This window comes from Anopheles stephensi, unplaced genomic scaffold, assembly GCF_013141755.1.
Source record: "Anopheles stephensi strain Indian unplaced genomic scaffold, UCI_ANSTEP_V1.0 ucontig157, whole genome shotgun sequence".
NCBI lineage: Eukaryota > Metazoa > Arthropoda > Insecta > Diptera > Culicidae > Anopheles > Anopheles stephensi.
Genome location: NW_023405077.1, coordinates 15,586 through 35,000, shown reverse-complemented (window position 1 = coordinate 35,000; position 19,415 = coordinate 15,586). Strand labels below are relative to the sequence as shown.

General features: G+C 50.3%; 3 protein-coding genes across 3 annotated transcripts; 2 read left to right on the top strand and 1 right to left on the bottom strand.

The window, feature by feature from the left end:
- Window positions 1-2,041: 2,041 nt before the first annotated feature.
- LOC118515481 lies at window positions 2,042-7,772 on the bottom strand. The gene is made up of 2 exons (XM_036062029.1): window positions 5,664-7,772; window positions 2,042-3,225 (listed from the first exon to the last, which is right to left on the bottom strand). Exons 1-2 carry the CDS (start codon window positions 6,861-6,863, stop codon window positions 3,205-3,207), a joined length of 1,221 nt encoding a protein of 406 aa, XP_035917922.1. The 5' UTR covers window positions 6,864-7,772; the 3' UTR covers window positions 2,042-3,204.
- Window positions 7,773-8,416: 644 nt separating this feature from the next.
- On the top strand, window positions 8,417-11,168 carry LOC118515480 (mucin-5AC-like). Its single transcript, XM_036062028.1, has 2 exons — window positions 8,417-9,830; window positions 10,041-11,168. The coding sequence occupies exons 1-2, from the start codon at window positions 8,527-8,529 to the stop codon at window positions 10,138-10,140; spliced, it is 1,404 nt and encodes a 467-aa protein (XP_035917921.1). The 5' UTR covers window positions 8,417-8,526; the 3' UTR covers window positions 10,141-11,168.
- Window positions 11,169-16,407: 5,239 nt separating this feature from the next.
- Window positions 16,408-19,162, top strand: LOC118515478 (myb-like protein K). The gene is made up of 2 exons (XM_036062027.1): window positions 16,408-17,824; window positions 18,035-19,162. The coding sequence occupies exons 1-2, from the start codon at window positions 17,193-17,195 to the stop codon at window positions 18,132-18,134; spliced, it is 732 nt and encodes a 243-aa protein (XP_035917920.1). The 5' UTR covers window positions 16,408-17,192; the 3' UTR covers window positions 18,135-19,162.
- The last annotated feature ends 253 nt before the right edge of the window (window positions 19,163-19,415 follow it).

Here is a 19,415-nt window from a genome sequence, read left to right as displayed (position 1 = left end):
TCATACAGCGCAGGCTCACGGATCATCTCGATGCCACGGGAGGACTGGCTGATGCTCAGTATGGATTCCGGAAAGGACGCTCCACTATGGACGCCATCAACAGGGTGCTCGCCAACGGAAGAGTTGCGCTGGACAAGAAGCGCAAAGGCGACCGACTGTGTGCGATGGTGACAATCGACGTGAAGAACGCCTTCAACATGGCCAACTGGACAGCGATTGGAGAAGCTCTGCAGAGAAGAAACACGCCACCGTACCTTCAGGCGATGCTGCGGAACTACTTCGTCAATCGCACACTCCACTACGAGACGGATGAAGGGCTGGTTTCGCAACCAGTGTCGGCTGGTGTTCCGCAGGGTTCGGTTTTAGGACCAACACTCTGGAACGTCATGTACGACGATCTTCTCCGTGTGGAGTTGTCCGGGAAGCGGGCGGACATCATCGGATTTGCTGACGACGTGGCCTTCACCCTCATCGGTAGAGATACGCAGGAAGTCAGCGACCATGCTACGAGGAACCTTGAGACGATCGAGCGCTGGATGAGCGGAGTTGGTCTACAGCTGGCCCACCAAAAGACCGGCTACATGATCTTCTGCACCCATCACAACCCGCAGATAGGCCAACTGACTGCGGGTGGGCACACGATTAACTCGGAGGAATCGCTCAAGTACCTAGGGGTCGAACTCTGCCGCAAACAGCACCACGGCCGGCATCTGGAGAAGGTGTGCACCAAGGCATCTCGAATAACGAATGCCCTGACCGCCTTGATGCCGAACAAATGTGGACCGAAGAGCAGCAGAAGGAGACCGCTGGTCAACGTGGGGAACAGCATCGTACGCTATGCGGCACCGGCGTGGGGACGGTCACTTCTTCAAAAGGAGATCCATCGCACCACGATCCAGAGAACGCATCGGACAGGGGTGCTTCGAGTTGCCAGCGCCTTTCAGACGACCTCATACGACGCCGCCTGTGTGGTTGCTAGTACCATCCCGTTAGTTCTTCTCCTAGAGGAGGACATACGCTGCCACAACGAGAAGGCAGCGCGGGGCGGTCCAGCACCGGGAATACGAGAACGGCAGCGTGAGGAGACGCTGAGACGCTGGCAGCAACAGTGGACAGCTGGAGCAGAACAACAGAGAGCGCCGGGTTTGAAGACGAGGAGAATGATCCCAGACATTATGTCCTGGGTGAATCGCAAGCACGGAGAAGTTGACTTTTACGTTTCCCAACTATTTACAGGTCATGGATTTCTCCGGAGCTACTTCGTCGACAAAGGCATCCTGGACGGCTCGCCAAACTGCCCGGTGTGTGAAAACACCGTGGAGGATGTCGAGCATGTCATGTTTCACTGTCCACGGTTCGCTCGGGCACAGCAGGAGATGCAACAGCAGTGCCACACCCGCCTCACGATGAACAATCTAGCGGCGGAAATGTGTGCAAGCAGCAGTACATGGGAGGCGGTTCGAACTGCCGCTCGGACGATCTTCAAAACACTTCAACTGAGGTGGAATGAGGAGAGTCCGCCAACGGCAAGACGACGGCGACAACATCGACAGCGGAAGAGAGAGCAAGCTGGGCACTAATAACTTCCTCTTTTCCACAACATAGGACACCAAATTTGAATGCAGCAGCGGCAGCGACGAGTAACCAGGGCCTTTGCTTGAGCAAAAACCCACCCGGTAGTTACGGCAACGGACGAGCGGATTGGAGCAGCACTGGCAGAAGGAAGACGCGAAGCAGCAGCAGCAGCACAGACAACTAGGACGACAACAACAGCAAGGGTGCACAGCACACACGTCCCTACATGGAGTACTTCGCACTTCAGCGCATCGGCAGGGGTCGGATCAGGTCGAGGAGTGGTTTAGTGAGGTCCCACCGGTTGCCAAGTCCGCTTCTCGGGCCTGGTGTCACGGTGAATCCCACATAACCCAGATCGGGGAGCACTGTCATGCCGTGACATGCCCCCGTGACGGTGTACCTTTTGAAGGTTCCCTCCCCGTAAACAAAAAAAAAAAAAAAAAAAAAAGGTAGCCAAATGCCAATCTGAACAAATTTAACCAAAAATCTATTAAATCCTCAAACTACCGCCAATTCTTTCAACATTGTTTTTCCCCATAAATCCATATCCAAACCCCTTACTTAACAAATTAGCAAAATAAAAATAGTTGTTTGATAAAGAGCAAACAAAACCCGCTAAAGTCCACCTAACCCTCTCAACAAGCCCGTTTTCCACCTAACAAACATATAAGTGTTCCCAGTGTAAGCAACGGTAAAACGCAAATAAATATATTTCGGAAGATGAATAAAAGGACCGAAGGCAGAAGTCCGACTCAAACAACGGTCTTGTCCGTTCGGCAGGTGGTTTCCGAATGTTCCACCGCGATGACGTTTCCTCTATTTTTTATTTTGACGTTTCTGACATTTCGAAATGTGTACAAGGTTGTTACAAAATAAGGTTCTTAAATTATAGAAGCCTACAGCTCGGCTATCCTGACACTTAAATTGTCCTCAATTTTAATTCATAGACAACTTCCTCAGTTTTCTTTATCGCATTCGCAAGGTTCACTCCATTTCTTAAGCTTATTTGGTTCTATTACGCCATCATAAGGCAATTGAGTTACTTGACAGCCTTCGATGTCCCTAATGACATAGCGATCGTTAGATAAAACCTTATGTACTACATACGGGCCCTTATATTTAGGGATCAGTTTCTTGTTATGGGCAGTACTGTTGTCAATATTACGTATTACTACATAGTCGCCAACTTTATATGTAACGGCAGGTTTATGGATTTTCCGAAAATATTCTTCATTCAATCGCTGAGACTTGGTAATGTTATTTGAAGCTTCTGTACGAATATCATTTAAGTCTTGGCGCTCAACTCCGCGGCGATCATCCAAAAATTCTTCTAGTTCATCAACAAGATGTCCACGTTGTTGAATGCCAAACAAAAGTATAGAGGGGGGGAATTTTGTACTGGAATGGACAGTATTGTTTAAAGCACATTCGGCGTCTATTAAATGTAGATTCCAATCATCGTGTTCGTGAGAATCGGAGAGTTTGCTTAATATGGGTCGAATCACCCGGTTGACCCTTTCAACCTGCCCGTTGGCCTGTGGTGACGCAGTAGCATTCAGGATGTGCTCTATTTGCTGTGATTCTAAGAAGTTCTTAAAATAGTTCGATGTAAAACAGGTGCCACGGTCACTAATAATCCTTTTGGGTCGGCTATAATAAGAAAAGTACTGTTTTAGTGCGTTGCATGCCTCTTGACTACCCGTAGAACGAGTCGCGTAGAGTTTCGTGAGCTTTGTGAATGCATCAATGACAACTAAAATATATTTCTTTTTAGATTTGGTGAGTGGCAAGGGTCCAAGATGATCTATGTGGAGCGTGTCAAAAGGTAAAGCAACCTTCGGTATACTATGGAGGTTCTGATAATTAGTTTTTGTTGGGGCAGAATATATGATACACTTTAAACAGTTCTTAATAAAATTTTCAACTTTTCTTTTCATGGATGGGAACCAATAATGAGAGTCAATTTTGGAGCATGTTTTGTCAACCGATAAATGACCTATTTTCTCGTGGGTGTGACGGATGATGTTGTCCACCATTTCCTGAGGAACATAAAATTGAATCCCTTTTGAGGCTGACTGGTGATACACAAAACCATCTTGCAACACAAACCCCGGTATATCTTGCTGTTCTAGTTTGCACTTCAAATCTTCAATAGTAGGGTCCCGAGTTTGAGCTATTCGCAATTGGAAATCAATATCGAGCTCACTGATAGCTCCAATAGCCACAGTTCGACTCAAAGCATCTACATGAGCCATAGAAGAGCCTGAGCGATGTTGTATGCTGTAATCGTAGTTCTCCAGAAAGAGAGACCACCGTGCGATTTTAGCGGAAGCGTTACGATTTTTGAGCGTCTGAACAAGGGAATTGCAATCCGTGATTATTTTAAGAGGTAAACCATGAACATATGTATGGAAACGCTTTAGCGCATAAATAACAGAGAGAGTCTCCAATTCATAACTATGAAGTTTCGACTCTTCTTTGGAAGTAGTCTTAGAGAAATATGCTACAGGGTGTAGTTTTCCGTCACTTTGTTTTTGCAAAAGTACTGCACCGAAACCGAATGAACTTGCATCGCAATGCAATTCTGTCTCATACTTCGGATTGAATATAGCCAACACAGGAGACTCAACTAGCTTTTGGCGAAGGGTATGGAATGCCTCAACACAAGGAGTATTAAACACGAATGGAACATCTTTCTGAAGAAGACCAGTAAGAGGTTTGGCGATATGCGAAAATGATGGTACAAATCTGCGAAAGTAAGAAAAGAGGCCCAAGCATCTTCTCAATTGTTTAACGTTAGTGGGCATAGGATAATTGACAATGGATGCAAGGTGTTTTTCACTAGGTCGAATACCGGAGGCACTGGCATCATAGCCAAGATACTCTAGCCGCGTGTGAGCAAGTTTGCATTTGTCTATTCTAAGCTCTAAACCATTCTGCTTAAGCTTTTTCAGAACATCACTTAACGTCTCAAAGTGAGAGTGGAAATCGTTGGAGGCAATTATGATGTCATCTAAATAAACGACCAGTTTATCAGCCTCGATAAATTCGCGTAAAATTGAGTTTATGAATCTTTGGAAATCCGCCGGGGCATTTTTAAGTCCGAAAGGCATCTTTAAATATTCGTATTGCCCATCAGGCGTTACGAAGGATGTGTACTTAACCGAACTCGGGTCCATCTTAATCTGATGGAATCCGCTTTTTAGGTCTAGCAAACTAAAAATACGTTTACCGCTGAGATGCTCGAGACATGATTCAATTAAAGGTAGTGGAAAGTTGTCCCTCACAGTAACTTTGTTTAAGGGCCTGTAATCGATGCACATACGTACTTCTCCATTTTTCTTCCGAACTAGTACCAAAGGGGAAGCATATGGGGAGTTACTTGGTCTTATAATCTTTTCATTTAGTAATCTATTAACTATCTCCCGCACTTGATTCCTTTCCCCATAGGAAAGTCTGCGAGGCTTTGTATAAATGGGTGTGTCGTGAATAAGATTGATCTTCATACTATAATCAGGTTGTACTATGTTCTCGCTGGGATAATTATTGTAATTTTCATAAAAAGCAGTCAAAATGGCAGAATATTCCATAGAGGTAAGTTCCTTTCCTATATCTAACACAATAGGGCTGTCAAATAAGTCGGCCGCACAAATGTGGCTAAAAGGATTCGTAATGGGTGCCATTTTTGGAGACTCACAGGGCTTAGGTAGTTTAACAGACTCTAAGTAACCTTCTAATATTCTAGATGGTTGTAAGGGCGATGAACTTGCGTAATGCGTAAGAAATATTCTTAATTTCCTTAAAAGATCCCGACCTATAATAAGGGGCCAAGGCATACTTTTGTCAGGTAGGATTATAAGTGAATGTTTAACGTTATAATTACGAAGTTGGATCTTGCATTCCACTTGACCACAAGTAGGAAGCACGGAATTGCCTAATCCTCGAAATACTGAAGGGATGGGTGGATTGGAAATATTACAGGGCACTATACTAGCAGATACAAAACTTACAGGACTACCTGTATCAAGAAGTGAATTTACATGAATTCGTTTGCTCCAGTAACTTTTCGCATTAAAACTAACACATACCAGTTCGAGTTCGTTGAGCAGCACTTGGTCCGCTATTTCTTCGCTGAATTCTGCAACTTGCGGATGGTAAACTGCAGCTGACGTTACGGCTTTCGGGTTCTTGCACTCCCGGTGCGTATGACCCATTTGATGGCATTTGAAACACGACCCTTTTGGACGGTGCGGCATCGGACAATTGCTCTGATAATGACCGTATTGAGAGCAATTGAAACAACGGGGTGGCTCGTCTTTGTTATTCTTCCCATCTGGACGAAGAGGCACAGCAGCAGGTTTGCTGCAGAGGAACGATGGTGTAGAGGTAGTGCCGCGAGTTGCACGAATCGACTCGTATTTCCGCAACAAAACTTTGAGGTGCTCCAGCGATTCAGCAGCGAAACGTATTGCTGATGTGTTAATTGGGTCACCGATTCCGTCTATTATGATGTTGATTAGCTCCTCTTCCGGAATCACGGTGCCCGCAATTTGCTCCATCTCCAACACGTATCGAGTGATACTCTCGCGCTGTAACAGGCGTCTAGCTCTTAATTTTTTAAATACTTCTTCTACCGAAGGCTTCTTGGTAAAAGTTTTCAACAGTTTGTCTTTCAAATCAGCGTAAGAACGTGCGCCTGAGGTCTTGGCAAAAAGGGCTGCAGTGTCAGTAAGCAGGCGGCGCACACAGAAAAACTTCATTTCTGCATTCATAGGAAAAATGCTACATGCATGGTCGAATTCCTGGAACCATAGTTCCACTCCAACTCCATTTTCACCATCAAACTTTCCCACATAATCATCCAGATTAGGCACGTGTATTGGAAACTGCGTCGATAGCGGTGGTGGTGCTATTGAACAACATGGCGGTGCTGGCGGCATCGATGATGGTATTGGTGGTGGTGACGTCAGTAGCGGTGCTGATGCGGTGCTCGATGATTTCAAAATGGCGATTTTGCGACGAAGCTCAAGCACTTGTAACTCCTTTTCCAAGGCAGCTATTTCCGTTTCCGGCGCGTCGGTATCGGTCATCTTGTGAGTGTTCGCCTCGTCATCCGACTGCTTTATAGCCAAATCGATGTTAGCAACGCTTTCATTTAGCTCGGCCAAAGCGTCACTCATATGAAATGTCTGCTGGAAAAGTTGGCGGATTTGAGCAATTGTTGCGGTTGAGGGCACTAGCACATTGGCGTTCTCCAGCGCACACAACATTTCGTCTTTTGATGGCATGGCACTATCCCACTTCTGAGTTGTAAACAACGGTAAAACGCAAATAAATATATTTCGGAAGATGAATAAAAGGACCGAAGGCAGAAGTCCGACTCAAACAACGGTCTTGTCCGTTCGGCAGGTGGTTTCCGAATGTTCCACCGCGATGACGTTTCCTCTATTTTTTATTTTGACGTTTCTGACATTTCGAAATGTGTACAAGATTGTTACAAAATAAGGTTCTTAAATTATAGAAGCCTACACCAGCATAAGACTTTATAATTGTGTCAATCAAAATATCACTTAAATTATCGCCCTATCTATAGCAGGCTTTTCCACACCATAGATCCCCCCTTCATTATCATTACTATTACTTAATTGATCACGGTTAAAATACTCCGAACACAAGCCCTTTCCGATATTACTCAATCATAACTACGCATCTCTCGCCTTCCCAAATTTTTATTTTTTACTGGAGGGAACTCTACTCTCTCTCTCTCTCTTTTGCTCTCACTTCCTTTCTATTTTTTTTAATACAAACCACCCTTTCGTTATCCACCGACATCCAAAAAGCAAATATCTTCCTTCACCACTTTAGGGAATTCTTCTCTCTCTATCTCTCTCTCTTTCCCCCCCATTAACCCAGGTCACTCACTCAGTTCCAACTGACACATAAAATAGCGATTATCCCTCTTCCAACGTGATTTCCTTTTCTTGTCTTGTAGAGAATTATATTTTTACTCCTTGCCTCTTTCTTTCCTATTTATTCAAGCAATTTATTATGCGTCAACCGTCTTTCTAATAGCGATATACTTTCTTTCGCGATTTTCCTTTCCCCTTTTTCGAATTTTTACTCCTTCTTGTGGTGGGAAAATCAATGCTTTCTTATTCTCATTCAGTTAAACAGGCAATTTTTCTGCATTAACTGACATATAAATAGCAATTTTCCCTCTCTTAGCGAATTTCTTTTCTTTTCAGCGATTTTATTCCTTCTTGCCTGCGATTTTCCTTCTGTTAAAGATTTCTCCATCATTTTCAGCCTTTTACTTTTGTTCTTTCTTTCGTGCGATTTTTTTTGATTTCCAGCGATCTTTTCTATCTCTTCGGCAATTTTCTCCCTTCTTGTCTACATTTAAATTTCATTCAAGCGATTTTCCTTTCCTTTTCTGCAATCTTCTCCATTTCGTGTCGTGTAGGGAATTATTCTCTCTCTCTTTCTCTCTCTTCTTTTTTCTCACTCTCTCTCGTTCTCCGAATAATTCGGGCCATTTATTCAGCTTCAACTGGCATCAAACACCGATTTTCCTTCTTTTCAGCAATTTTCTGTTTCTGCGATTTTTCTTCTTGCATACGATTTTCTTCCGGTTTAGCGATTTTTTTTCCTTTCTTTCAGTGCTCTGCATTCATCTCATCTGCGATTTCTTTCTCTTTAGCAGTTTTCTTTCTTCTTAGCGTTTGCTTCCTTCTTGCCTTTGATTTTCATTCTTTTAGCGTCTTCTTTCTTTTTAGCGTTCTTTCTTCCTTTTCTTCTGCTTTTTTCCCTCTTTTTAGCAATTTTCTCTTTCTTTTTGTGACCTTCTTTCTTTCCAGTCTGCGATCTCTCTCTTTCTCGTCCGGTAGGAAATTCCTTTTCTTTCTTTTCGTTCTCTCTCTCTCTCTCTCTCCTTTTTCTTTTTCTCCCATCATGCCGACTATCACCAGAAGCGCCTCCAAGACAAGACTAACGGCATCCCCGGGTCGGCTGTCGGCACCACGCCGCATAGCCACCCGACGACACTCGACGAATGGAGGTGTATCACCACTCCCGATAACCACCAGACAGGAAACCCTGTACACCCGACGGATGACGCGAGGCTCAATGCCGACCGGGACTGCCCCCACGACAGCTGGAACTTCTGCATCTGCGAGAAGAACCCTAGTTGGGGTGAGCATGGTACGCCGGTCGACATTGCAGCCGGTTATCGAGGTGGACACAGACGCAACCGACAAAACACCGACTGGACAAACGATAGAGACTTTCCTCGAGCGATACCCTGCTGGCGGCCGACGGGTCAATCCGGTGGAGCGGGCAAGTGCTATGTTGACTGGTTTCGTGCGTACTATACGCGACGGCCAGAAAACTAGGGGCTTCTCTGCGCTGCCGAGGGACTGGGAGGCCGCCATCAGGTCCGTCCTCGTAGTACTGGCCGAGGTAATCGACGATAACAAAACAATGACCACGACAAAAAACACTTCGACATCGACTGACCCAGCCGAGCCTCTGACATGTGTGGAGGAGAGCGAGCTAGACCTTGTCGGGGGACCCGAGGAGCGGGGAGCCGAGGGAGATAAGGAGGTGGTGGCCGAGCCCCCAAACATGGAGGCCATGCCGCCCATTCCACCTCCAGCGGTTCCGCTGCCCCCGGGAATCTCGATGAACGAGCTTGCACTCACTCTGCACATGGCGGAGATAATCAGTGAGGCTAATACGGAACTCTTGAGGAAAATGGACAGCCTAACAAAATTGGCAAAAGCAATAGCAACAGGACAACAACCACATGACATAGGCACAACAACCGACTTGGCTAGCGAACAAGAACAAACACCAGACATCCCTCCAACCACAACGGACATCCCTCAGACGACAGACGACGCCACAACATCTGCAAAAACCGGACTGGAAACTAAACGCAGCAAGAAAAATAAGAAAAAGAACACCAAGACCTCACCCCAGAAAAACGGGACCGACACGGAAAGGAAAAAGGACAACAAAAACGCAAACGGACAAACCCAGATCAAGGACAAGTCTCACGAACCCGAGGCCGAATGGACAAAGGTCATGAGCAAGCAGGCGAAGCGACGGGCTCGGAAGCAGCAACGCAAGCAGGAGGCCGCGGTCATTGCAGCAGCTCAGTTACAAAAGCCGCAGCCGGAGCAGCAGCAGCCACCGAGGGAGCAACAGTCACCAAAACGCAGCAGTAGGCAGCCGGACGCGCTGGAGGTGGAAACCATCAACTCCACCACCCAGAAGGACATCATGCGTATTCTGCAGGAAAAGCTCGGGGATGACCGGCAGAAGGTCGTGCGCACGAGGACGAACTTCCAGGGGAATATTCTTCTGGAACTCTCCTGCACAGACCACGCGGAAACCCTGGAAATGTGGAAGAGGGTATCGGCTGCGCTGGAGGACAAGGCAAAAGTCCGACCAAGGACCCCCACCACCAGGCTGATCTGCACCAACATCCCCCCAAGCTGCTCAAACGAGGAGATCGCCACGGACCTGAGCGCCGCCCTGGGAGTGACGCTGTACGCGGAATAGATCAGCACCGCCAATTCCAGCTACGGAACGCTAGTAGCGTTCTTCGGCTGTCCGGAAGCGGCGGTTACAGATGCGGTTCTGCAAAATCAGCACGTCATCGGGTTCAGTCGGTGCTGTCGGCTGAAGAAGGTGGAGGCGAAGCGCCAGTGCTACCGCTGCTACGAGTACGGCCACATTGCGTCCCACTGCCGTGGAAAGGACCGGTCGAGCAAATGCCATCGCTGCGCAGAACCAAAACACACGGGACAGTGTGTTAAGGAGCGGAAGTGCCTAGTCTGCAAGGGCCCGGAAGCAATCGGGCACTCGTTTGGACAGCGCCAGTGCCGCCAAGTAGGAGACGTAGTACCTTCACGGCCCAACCGGCGCGCCTAAGGTCCTCCAACAGAACCTGAACCACAGCCAGCTGGCCCAGGACATGCTGCTGCAGACGGCCCGAACGGAGGGCCACGACCTCTTGCTGCTCTCAGATCCATACCGGATCCCAGAGAACAATAGCAACTGGGTGGTGGACCCGACGGGCAGAGTCGCAGCGGTTTCAACAGGAAGATACCCCATCCAGCGCATCATCGAGAACCGGCGGGACAGCTTCGTCGTGGTGGAGATGCGCGGCATTGTGTTCTGCTCTGTATATCTACCTCCTGTGGGTCCCAATGCGACGATAGAAGACTACAGACGTAAGTGGACTGAAATAGCGTCTGTGATTCCACGCAACCGGGACACCGTGATCGGCGGAGACGTCAACGCCTGGTCAGGAGCGTGGGGAATGGAGCGTAGGAGCAACGATGGAGAGCGGGTGCACAGGGGAGCAATCGTGATGGACGCAGCGGCTTCGCTCGAACTGGTCCTGTTGAACCGGGGTAACCGGCCAACATGGGTCAGCCACAGTGGCCGCAGCTCCATTGTCGACGTAACCTTTTGTAGCAGGTCTCTCGTGGGCGACAACAACTGGCGAGTCTGCGACGAAAATCCGAGCGACCATAACACCATCAAGTTTACGGTTGGGAGGACGACGGCACAGACAAGCACTGGTCGAGGACAGCAACAGGCAACGGAGGGCAGATGGGCAACTCGGTTCTTCAACGAGGACCTGTTCGTCGAGATCATGGGGTCGTTAGACATCCATGACCGTACTCTAATGGCAGATGAGCTGACGCAAGCAATGTCCACAGCGTGCGACGCCACAATGCCGCGACTGCCGGCAGCCAGAGGGGGAAGACGATCAGTGTACTGGTGGAATGACGAGATTGCCCAGTTACGACGGACCTACATCGGAATGCGCAGAAGACTACGGAGAGCCCGAACGGACGAACAACGAGACGAAAGGCGGCCGGCCTATACTGCAGCGAGGGCAGCACTGGATCGAGCGGTCAAGGCCAGCAAGAAGGCCAGCAGCGACGAGTTGCCCGAACAGCTGGGACCTCACGGATTCGGGCCCGGCTACAAAATCAAGAAGCAGCAATGGGAAGGAGCTCGCGTGCCTATGGAACGGGATCCCACTAAACTGCGCCACATCGTCGGGGAGCTCTTTCCAGAGCGGCCACCTATGGAGTGGCCAACATTGGCAGAATGGACGGATCAGGACTCGGAGCGGGATCCAGTTACTGAGGACGAGTTGGTGAGCATTGCAAAATCGCTCAACCCACAGCGCGCCCCCGGTGATGATAACATCCCAAACGTGGCCCTGATAACAGCGATGAAGGCTTTTCCCGGCGTCTTCAGGAGAACGTTCCAGCACTACATTAACTGCGGCCACTTCCCGGAGGAATGGAAAAGGCAACGATTGGTGCTGTTCTCCAAGGCAGGGAAACCACCCGGGGAGTCGTCGTCGTACCGGCCAATCTGTCTGCTGAGCGTCCTTGGTAAAGTGCTTGAGCGACTCATACAGCGCAGGCTCACGGATCATCTCGATGCCACGGGAGGACTGGCTGATGCTCAGTATGGATTCCGGAAAGGACGCTCCACTATGGACGCCATCAACAGGGTGCTCGCCAACGGAAGAGTTGCGCTGGACAAGAAGCGCAAAGGCGACCGACTGTGTGCGATGGTGACAATCGACGTGAAGAACGCCTTCAACATGGCCAACTGGACAGCGATTGGAGAAGCTCTGCAGAGAAGAAACACGCCACCGTACCTTCAGGCGATGCTGCGGAACTACTTCGTCAATCGCACACTCCACTACGAGACGGATGAAGGGCTGGTTTCGCAACCAGTGTCGGCTGGTGTTCCGCAGGGTTCGGTTTTAGGACCAACACTCTGGAACGTCATGTACGACGATCTTCTCCGTGTGGAGTTGTCCGGGAAGCGGGCGGACATCATCGGATTTGCTGACGACGTGGCCTTCACCCTCATCGGTAGAGATACGCAGGAAGTCAGCGACCATGCTACGAGGAACCTTGAGACGATCGAGCGCTGGATGAGCGGAGTTGGTCTACAGCTGGCCCACCAAAAGACTGGCTACATGATCTTCTGCACCCATCACAACCCGCAGATAGGCCAACTGACTGCGGGTGGGCACACGATTAACTCGGAGGAATCGCTCAAGTACCTAGGGGTCGAACTCTGCCGCAAACAGCACCACGGCCGGCATCTGGAGAAGGTGTGCACCAAGGCATCTCGAATAACGAATGCCCTGACCGCCTTGATGCCGAACAAATGTGGACCGAAGAGCAGCAGAAGGAGACCGCTGGTCAACGTGGGGAACAGCATCGTACGCTATACGGCACCGGCGTGGGGACGGTCACTTCTTCAAAAGGAGATCCATCGCACCACGATCCAGAGAACGCATCGGACAGGGGTGCTTCGAGTTGCCAGCGCCTTTCAGACGACCTCATACGACGCCGCCTGTGTGGTTGCTAGTACCATCCCGTTAGTTCTTCTCCTAGAGGAGGACATACGCTGCCACGACGAGAAGGCAGCGCGGGGCGGTCCAGCACCGGGAATACGAGAACGGCAGCGTGAGGAGACGCTGAGACGCTGGCAGCAACAGTGGACAGCTGGAGCAGAACAACAGAGAGCGCCGGGTTTGAAGACGAGGAGAATGATCCCAGACATTATGTCCTGGGTGAATCGCAAGCACGGAGAAGTTGACTTTTACGTTTCCCAACTATTTACAGGTCATGGATTTCTCCGGAGCTACTTCGTCGACAAAGGCATCCTGGACGGCTCGCCAAACTGCCCGGTGTGTGAAAACACCGTGGAGGATGTCGAGCATGTCATGTTTCACTGTCCACGGTTCGCTCGGGCACAGCAGGAGATGCAACAGCAGTGCCACACCCGCCTCACGATGAACAATCTAGCGGCGGAAATGTGTGCAAGCAGCAGTACATGGGAGGCGGTTCGAACTGCCGCTCGGACGATCTTCAAAACACTTCAACTGAGGTGGAATGAGGAGAGTCCGCCAACGGCAAGACGACGGCGACAACATCGACAGCGGACGAGAGAGCAAGCTGGGCACTAATAACTTCCTCTTTTCCACAACATAGGACACCAAATTTGGATGCAGCAGCGGCAGCGACGAGTAACCAGGGCCTTTGCTTGAGCAAAAACCCGCCCGGTAGTTACGGCAACGGACGAGCGGATTGGAGCAGCACTAGCAGAAGGAAGACGCGAAGCAGCAGCAGCAGCACAGACAACTAGGACAACAACAACAGCAAGGGTGCACAGCACACACGTCCCTACATGGAGTACTTCGCACTTCAGCGCATCGGCAGGGGTCGGATCAGGTCGAGGAGTGGTTTAGTGAGGTCCCACCGGTTGCCAAGTCCGCTTCTCGGGCCTGGTGTCACGGTGAATCCCACATAACCCAGATCGGGGAGCACTGTCATGCCGTGACATGCCCCCGTGACGGTGTACCTTTTGAAGGTTCCCTCCCCGTAAACAAAAAAAAAAAAAAAAAAAAAAAAAGGGTAACCAAATGCCTCGTCATCTAATTAGTGACGCGCATGAATGGATTAACGAGATTCCCTCTGTCCCTATCTACTATCTAGCGAAACCACAGTCAAGGGAACGGGCTTGGAAGCACTAGCGGGGAAAGAAGACCCTGTTGAGCTTGACTCTAGTCTGGCATTGTAAGGCGATATAGGAGGTGCAGCATACGTGGGAGGGCCCGTCTCGTGCGGACCCGCCTCTGAGATACCACCACTCTTACTGTTGCCTTACTTACATGATCGGTGGAACAAGCGCGGGCCTCAGGTCCGGGCCGTTGCAGTCACTCACTCCCCCGCCGGGAGCGTGACGGGCGGCCAGCATGCAGCTGCCCAATGCGCCGTGTTTCTCGCTCAGCGTCCAGCCATGTCGCTGGGAGGCGCCTCCCGGGAGCCGTGCCGTGGTGTCGTAGCAGCGACGCGCGCCGTGCCATCGCGCCCCGCCGACCGTGAACCGTGGCCCGCAAGGGTCAAGCACGCGTACGTCGGTGGGCGCGTGGCCGGCGCTGCGCACGCTCGTTTGCGCCGCCCGCACTCTCGCGCCCGGGTCCGGCCACCGCCCGGCTCGAAGACATCTGGGCAAACCTATCGGTCCACGTCATGGACAGTGCCAGGTGCGGAGTTTGACTGGGGCGGTACATCTCCAAAACGATAACGGAGGTGTCCAAAGGTCAGCTCAGTGTGGACAGAAACCACACGCTGAGCATAAGGACAAAAGCTGACTTGATCTCGGCGTTCAGTACACTCCGGGACAGCGAAAGCTTGGCCTTACGATCCTTTTGGTTATAACGAGTTTTTAGCAAGAGGTGTCAGAAAAGTTACCACAGGGATAACTGGCTTTTTTTTCTTTTACGTCGTGGGGAATCTTCTTAGATACGGCTTCTCCATCGAAGCCGCATGCCGGATTTTTACCGACTAAACCCCACGACGTGCGCAGCCCGCATCCCCTCCACAAAGCGCCGCGAGGCATAGTGGAGGGTGGGGTTTGGCCCTTATAACGGGCATTAACGCTCGGACCCTTTGTTCCGCTCTTTGCCATCCAGTGGACGTCGCTGATGTTGGCGCTGTACGGTGACTGGCTCACCACTCTGATGGAGAATGTTGTTGCGCAGCTAGCGGCCGGATGTTGTAGCAGAGGTGACGGCGGCATCTTCATCCGACGACATAGCCTGTCGCCGAGACTCATCACCTCTGAGCTCGTTGCTACGGAACAGTTCGGGCAAAGAAGAGGCCACCTCCTCTTCTTCCTCTCTTTCTCTACTCTACTCTCTCTCTCTCTCTCTTTTGCTCTCACTTCCTTTCTATTTTTTTTAATACAAACCACCCTTTCGTTATCCACCGACATCCAAAAAGCAAATATCTTCCTTCACCACTTTAGGGAATTCTTCTCTCTCTATCTCTCTCTCTTTCCCCCCCATTAACCCAGGTCACCCACTCAGTTCCAACTGACACATAAAATAGCGATTATCCCTCTTCCAACGTGATTTCCTTTTCTTGTCTTGTAAAGAATTATATTTTTACTCCTTGCCTCTTTCTTTCCTATTTATTCAAGCAATTTATTATGCGTCAACCGTCTTTCTAATAGCGATATACTTTCTTTCGCGATTTTCCTTTCCCCTTTTTCGAATTTTTACTCCTTCTTGTGGTGGGAAAATCAATGCTTTCTTATTCTCATTCAGTTAAACAGGCAATTTTTCTGCATTAACCGACATATAAATAGCAATTTTCCCTCTCTTAGCGAATTTCTTTTCTTTTCAGCGATTTTATTCCTTCTTGCCTGCGATTTTCCTTCTGTTAAAGATTTCTCCATCATTTTCAGCCTTTTACTTTTGTTCTTTCTTTCGTGCGATTTTTTTGATTTCCAGCGATCTTTTCTATCTCTTCGGCAATTTTCTCCCTTCTTGTCTACATTTAAATTTCATTCAAGCGATTTCCTTTCCTTTTCGGCAATCTTCTCCATTTCGTGTCGTGTAGGGAATTATTCTCTCTCTTTCTCTCTCTTCTTTTTTCTTACTCTCACTTGTTCTCCGAATAATTCGGGCCATTTATTCAGCTTCAACTGGCATCAAACAGCGATTTTCCTTCTTTCAGCAATTTTCTGTTTCTGCGATTTTTTTTCTTGCATACGATTTTCTTCCGGTTTAGCGATTTTTTTCCTTTCTTTTCAGTGCTCTGCATTCATCTCATCTGCGATTTCTTTCTCTTTAGCAGTTTTCTTTCTTCTTAGCGTTTGCTTCCTTCTTGTCTTTGATTTTCTTTCTTTTAGCGACTTCTTTCTTTTTAGCGTTCTTTCTTCCTTTTCTTCTGCTTTTTTCCCTCTTTTTAGCAATTTTCTCTTTCTTTTTGTGACCTTCTTTCTTTCCAGTCTGCGATCTCTCTCTTTCTCGTCCGGTAGGAAATTCCTTTTCTTTCTTTTCGTTCTCTCTCTCTCTCTCTCCTTTTTCTTTTTCTCCCATCATGCCGACTATCACCAGAAGCGCCTCCAAGACAAGACTAACGGCATCCCCGGGTCGGCTGTCGGCACCACGCCGCATAGCCACCCGACGACACTCGACGAATGGAGGTGTATCACCACTCCCGATAACCACCAGACAGGAAACCCTGTACACCCGACGGATGACGCGAGGCTCAATGCCGACCGGGACTGCCCCCACGACAGCTGGAACTTCTGCATCTGCGAGAAGAACCCTAGTTGGGGTGAGCATGGTACGCCGGTCGACATTGCAGCCGGTTATCGAGGTGGACACAGACGCAACCGACAAAACACCGACTGGACAAACGATAGAGACTTTCCTCGAGCGATACCCTGCTGGCGGCCGACGGGTCAATCCGGTGGAGCGGGCAAGTGCTATGTTGACTGGTTTCGTGCGTACTATACGCGACGGCCAGAAAACTAGGGGCTTCTCTGCGCTGCCGAGGGACTGGGAGGCCGCCATCAGGTCCGTCCTCGTAGTACTGGCCGAGGTAATCGACGATAACAAAACAATGACCACGACAAAAAACACTTCGACATCGACTGACCCAGCCGAGCCTCTGACATGTGTGGAGGAGAGCGAGCTAGACCTTGTCGGGGGACCCGAGGAGCGGGGAGCCGAGTGAGATAAGGAGGTGGTGGCCGAGCCCCCAAACATGGAGGCCATGCCGCCCATTCCACCTCCAGCGGTTCCGCTGCCCCCGGGAATCTCGATGAACGAGCTTGCACTCACTCTGCACATGGCGGAGATAATCAGTGAGGCTAATACGGAACTCTTGAGGAAAATGGACAGCCTAACAAAATTGGCAAAAGCAATAGCAACAGGACAACAACCACATGACATAGGCACAACGACCGACTTGGCTAGCGAACAAGAACAAACACCAGACATCCCTCCAACCACAACGGACATCCCTCAGACGACAGACGACGCCACAACATCTGCAAAAACCGGACTGGAAACTAAACGCAGCAAGAAAAATAAGAAAAAGAACACCAAGACCTCACCCCAGAAAAACGGGACCGACACGGAAAGGAAAAAGGACAACAAAAACGCAAACGGACAAACCCAGATCAAGGACAAGTCTCACGAACCCGAGGCCGAATGGACAAAGGTCATGAGCAAGCAGGCGAAGCGACGGGCTCGGAAGCAGCAACGCAAGCAGGAGGCCGCGGTCATTGCAGCAGCTCAGTTACAAAAGCCGCAGCCGGAGCAGCAGCAGCCACCGAGGGAGCAACAGTCACCAAAACGCAGCAGTAGGCAGCCGGACGCGCTGGAGGTGGAAACCATCAACTCCACCACCCAGAAGGACATCATGCGTATTCTGCAGGAAAAGCTCGGGGATGACCGGCAGAAGGTCGTGCGCACGAGGACGAACTTCCAGGGGAATATTCTTCTGGAACTCTCCTGCACAGACCACGCGGAAACCCTGGAAATGTGGAAGAGGGTATCGGCTGCGCTGGAGGACAAGGCAAAAGTCCGACCAAGGACCCCCACCACCAGGCTGATCTGCACCAACATCCCCCCAAGCTGCTCAAACGAGGAGATCGCCACGGACCTGAGCGCCGCCCTGGGAGTGACGCTGTACGCGGAATAGATCAGCACCGCCAATTCCAGCTACGGAACGCTAGTAGCGTTCTTCGGCTGTCCGGAAGCGGCGGTTACAGATGCGGTTCTGCAAAATCAGCACGTCATCGGGTTCAGTCGGTGCTGTCGGCTGAAGAAGGTGGAGGCGAAGCGCCAGTGCTACCGCTGCTACGAGTACGGCCACATTGCGTCCCACTGCCGTGGAAAGGACCGGTCGAGCAAATGCCATCGCTGCGCAGAACCAAAACACACGGGACAGTGTGTTAAGGAGCGGAAGTGCCTAGTCTGCAAGGGCCCGGAAGCAATCGGGCACTCGTTTGGACAGCGCCAGTGCCGCCAAGTAGGAGACGTAGTACCTTCACGGCCCAACCGGCGCGCCTAAGGTCCTCCAACAGAACCTGAACCACAGCCAGCTGGCCCAGGACATGCTGCTGCAGACGGCCCGAACGGAGGGCCACGACCTCTTGCTGCTCTCAGATCCATACCGGATCCCAGAGAACAATAGCAACTGGGTGGTGGACCCGACGGGCAGAGTCGCAGCGGTTTCAACAGGAAGATACCCCATCCAGCGCATCATCGAGAACCGGCGGGACAGCTTCGTCGTGGTGGAGATGCGCGGCATTGTGTTCTGCTCTGTATATCTACCTCCTGTGGGTCCCAATGCGACGATAGAAGACTACAGACGTAAGTGGACTGAAATAGCGTCTGTGATTCCACGCAACCGGGACACCGTGATCGGCGGAGACGTCAACGCCTGGTCAGGAGCGTGGGGAATGGAGCGTAGGAGCAACGATGGAGAGCGGGTGCACAGGGGAGCAATCGTGATGGACGCAGCGGCTTCGCTCGAACTGGTCCTGTTGAACCGGGGTAACCGGCCAACATGGGTCAGCCACAGTGGCCGCAGCTCCATTGTCGACGTAACCTTTTGTAGCAGGTCTCTCGTGGGCGACAACAACTGGCGAGTCTGCGACGAAAATCCGAGCGACCATAACACCATCAAGTTTACGGTTGGGAGGACGACGGCACAGACAAGCACTGGTCGAGGACAGCAACAGGCAACGGAGGGCAGATGGGCAACTCGGTTCTTCAACGAGGACCTGTTCGTCGAGATCATGGGGTCGTTAGACATCCATGACCGTACTCTAATGGCAGATGAGCTGACGCAAGCAATGTCCACAGCGTGCGACGCCACAATGCCGCGACTGCCGGCAGCCAGAGGGGGAAGACGATCAGTGTACTGGTGGAATGACGAGATTGCCCAGTTACGACGGACCTACATCGGAATGCGCAG

Coding starts and splice junctions, on each gene's coding strand:
- LOC118515480 (XM_036062028.1), top strand. CDS start 8,527: ATGCCGACTATCACCAGAAGCGCCTCCAAGACAAGACTAACGGCATCC. Junction 9,831..10,040: donor GACGCGCTGGAGGTGGAAAC/CATCAACTCCAC, acceptor AAGGACCCCCAC/CACCAGGCTGATCTGCACCA.
- LOC118515481 (XM_036062029.1), bottom strand. CDS start 6,863: ATGCCATCAAAAGACGAAATGTTGTGTGCGCTGGAGAACGCCAATGTG. Junction 3,226..5,663: donor TGCTCAACGAACTCGAACTG/GTATGTGTTAGT, acceptor TTCTTATTATAG/CCGACCCAAAAGGATTATTA.
- LOC118515478 (XM_036062027.1), top strand. CDS start 17,193: ATGGAGGCCATGCCGCCCATTCCACCTCCAGCGGTTCCGCTGCCCCCG. Junction 17,825..18,034: donor GACGCGCTGGAGGTGGAAAC/CATCAACTCCAC, acceptor AAGGACCCCCAC/CACCAGGCTGATCTGCACCA.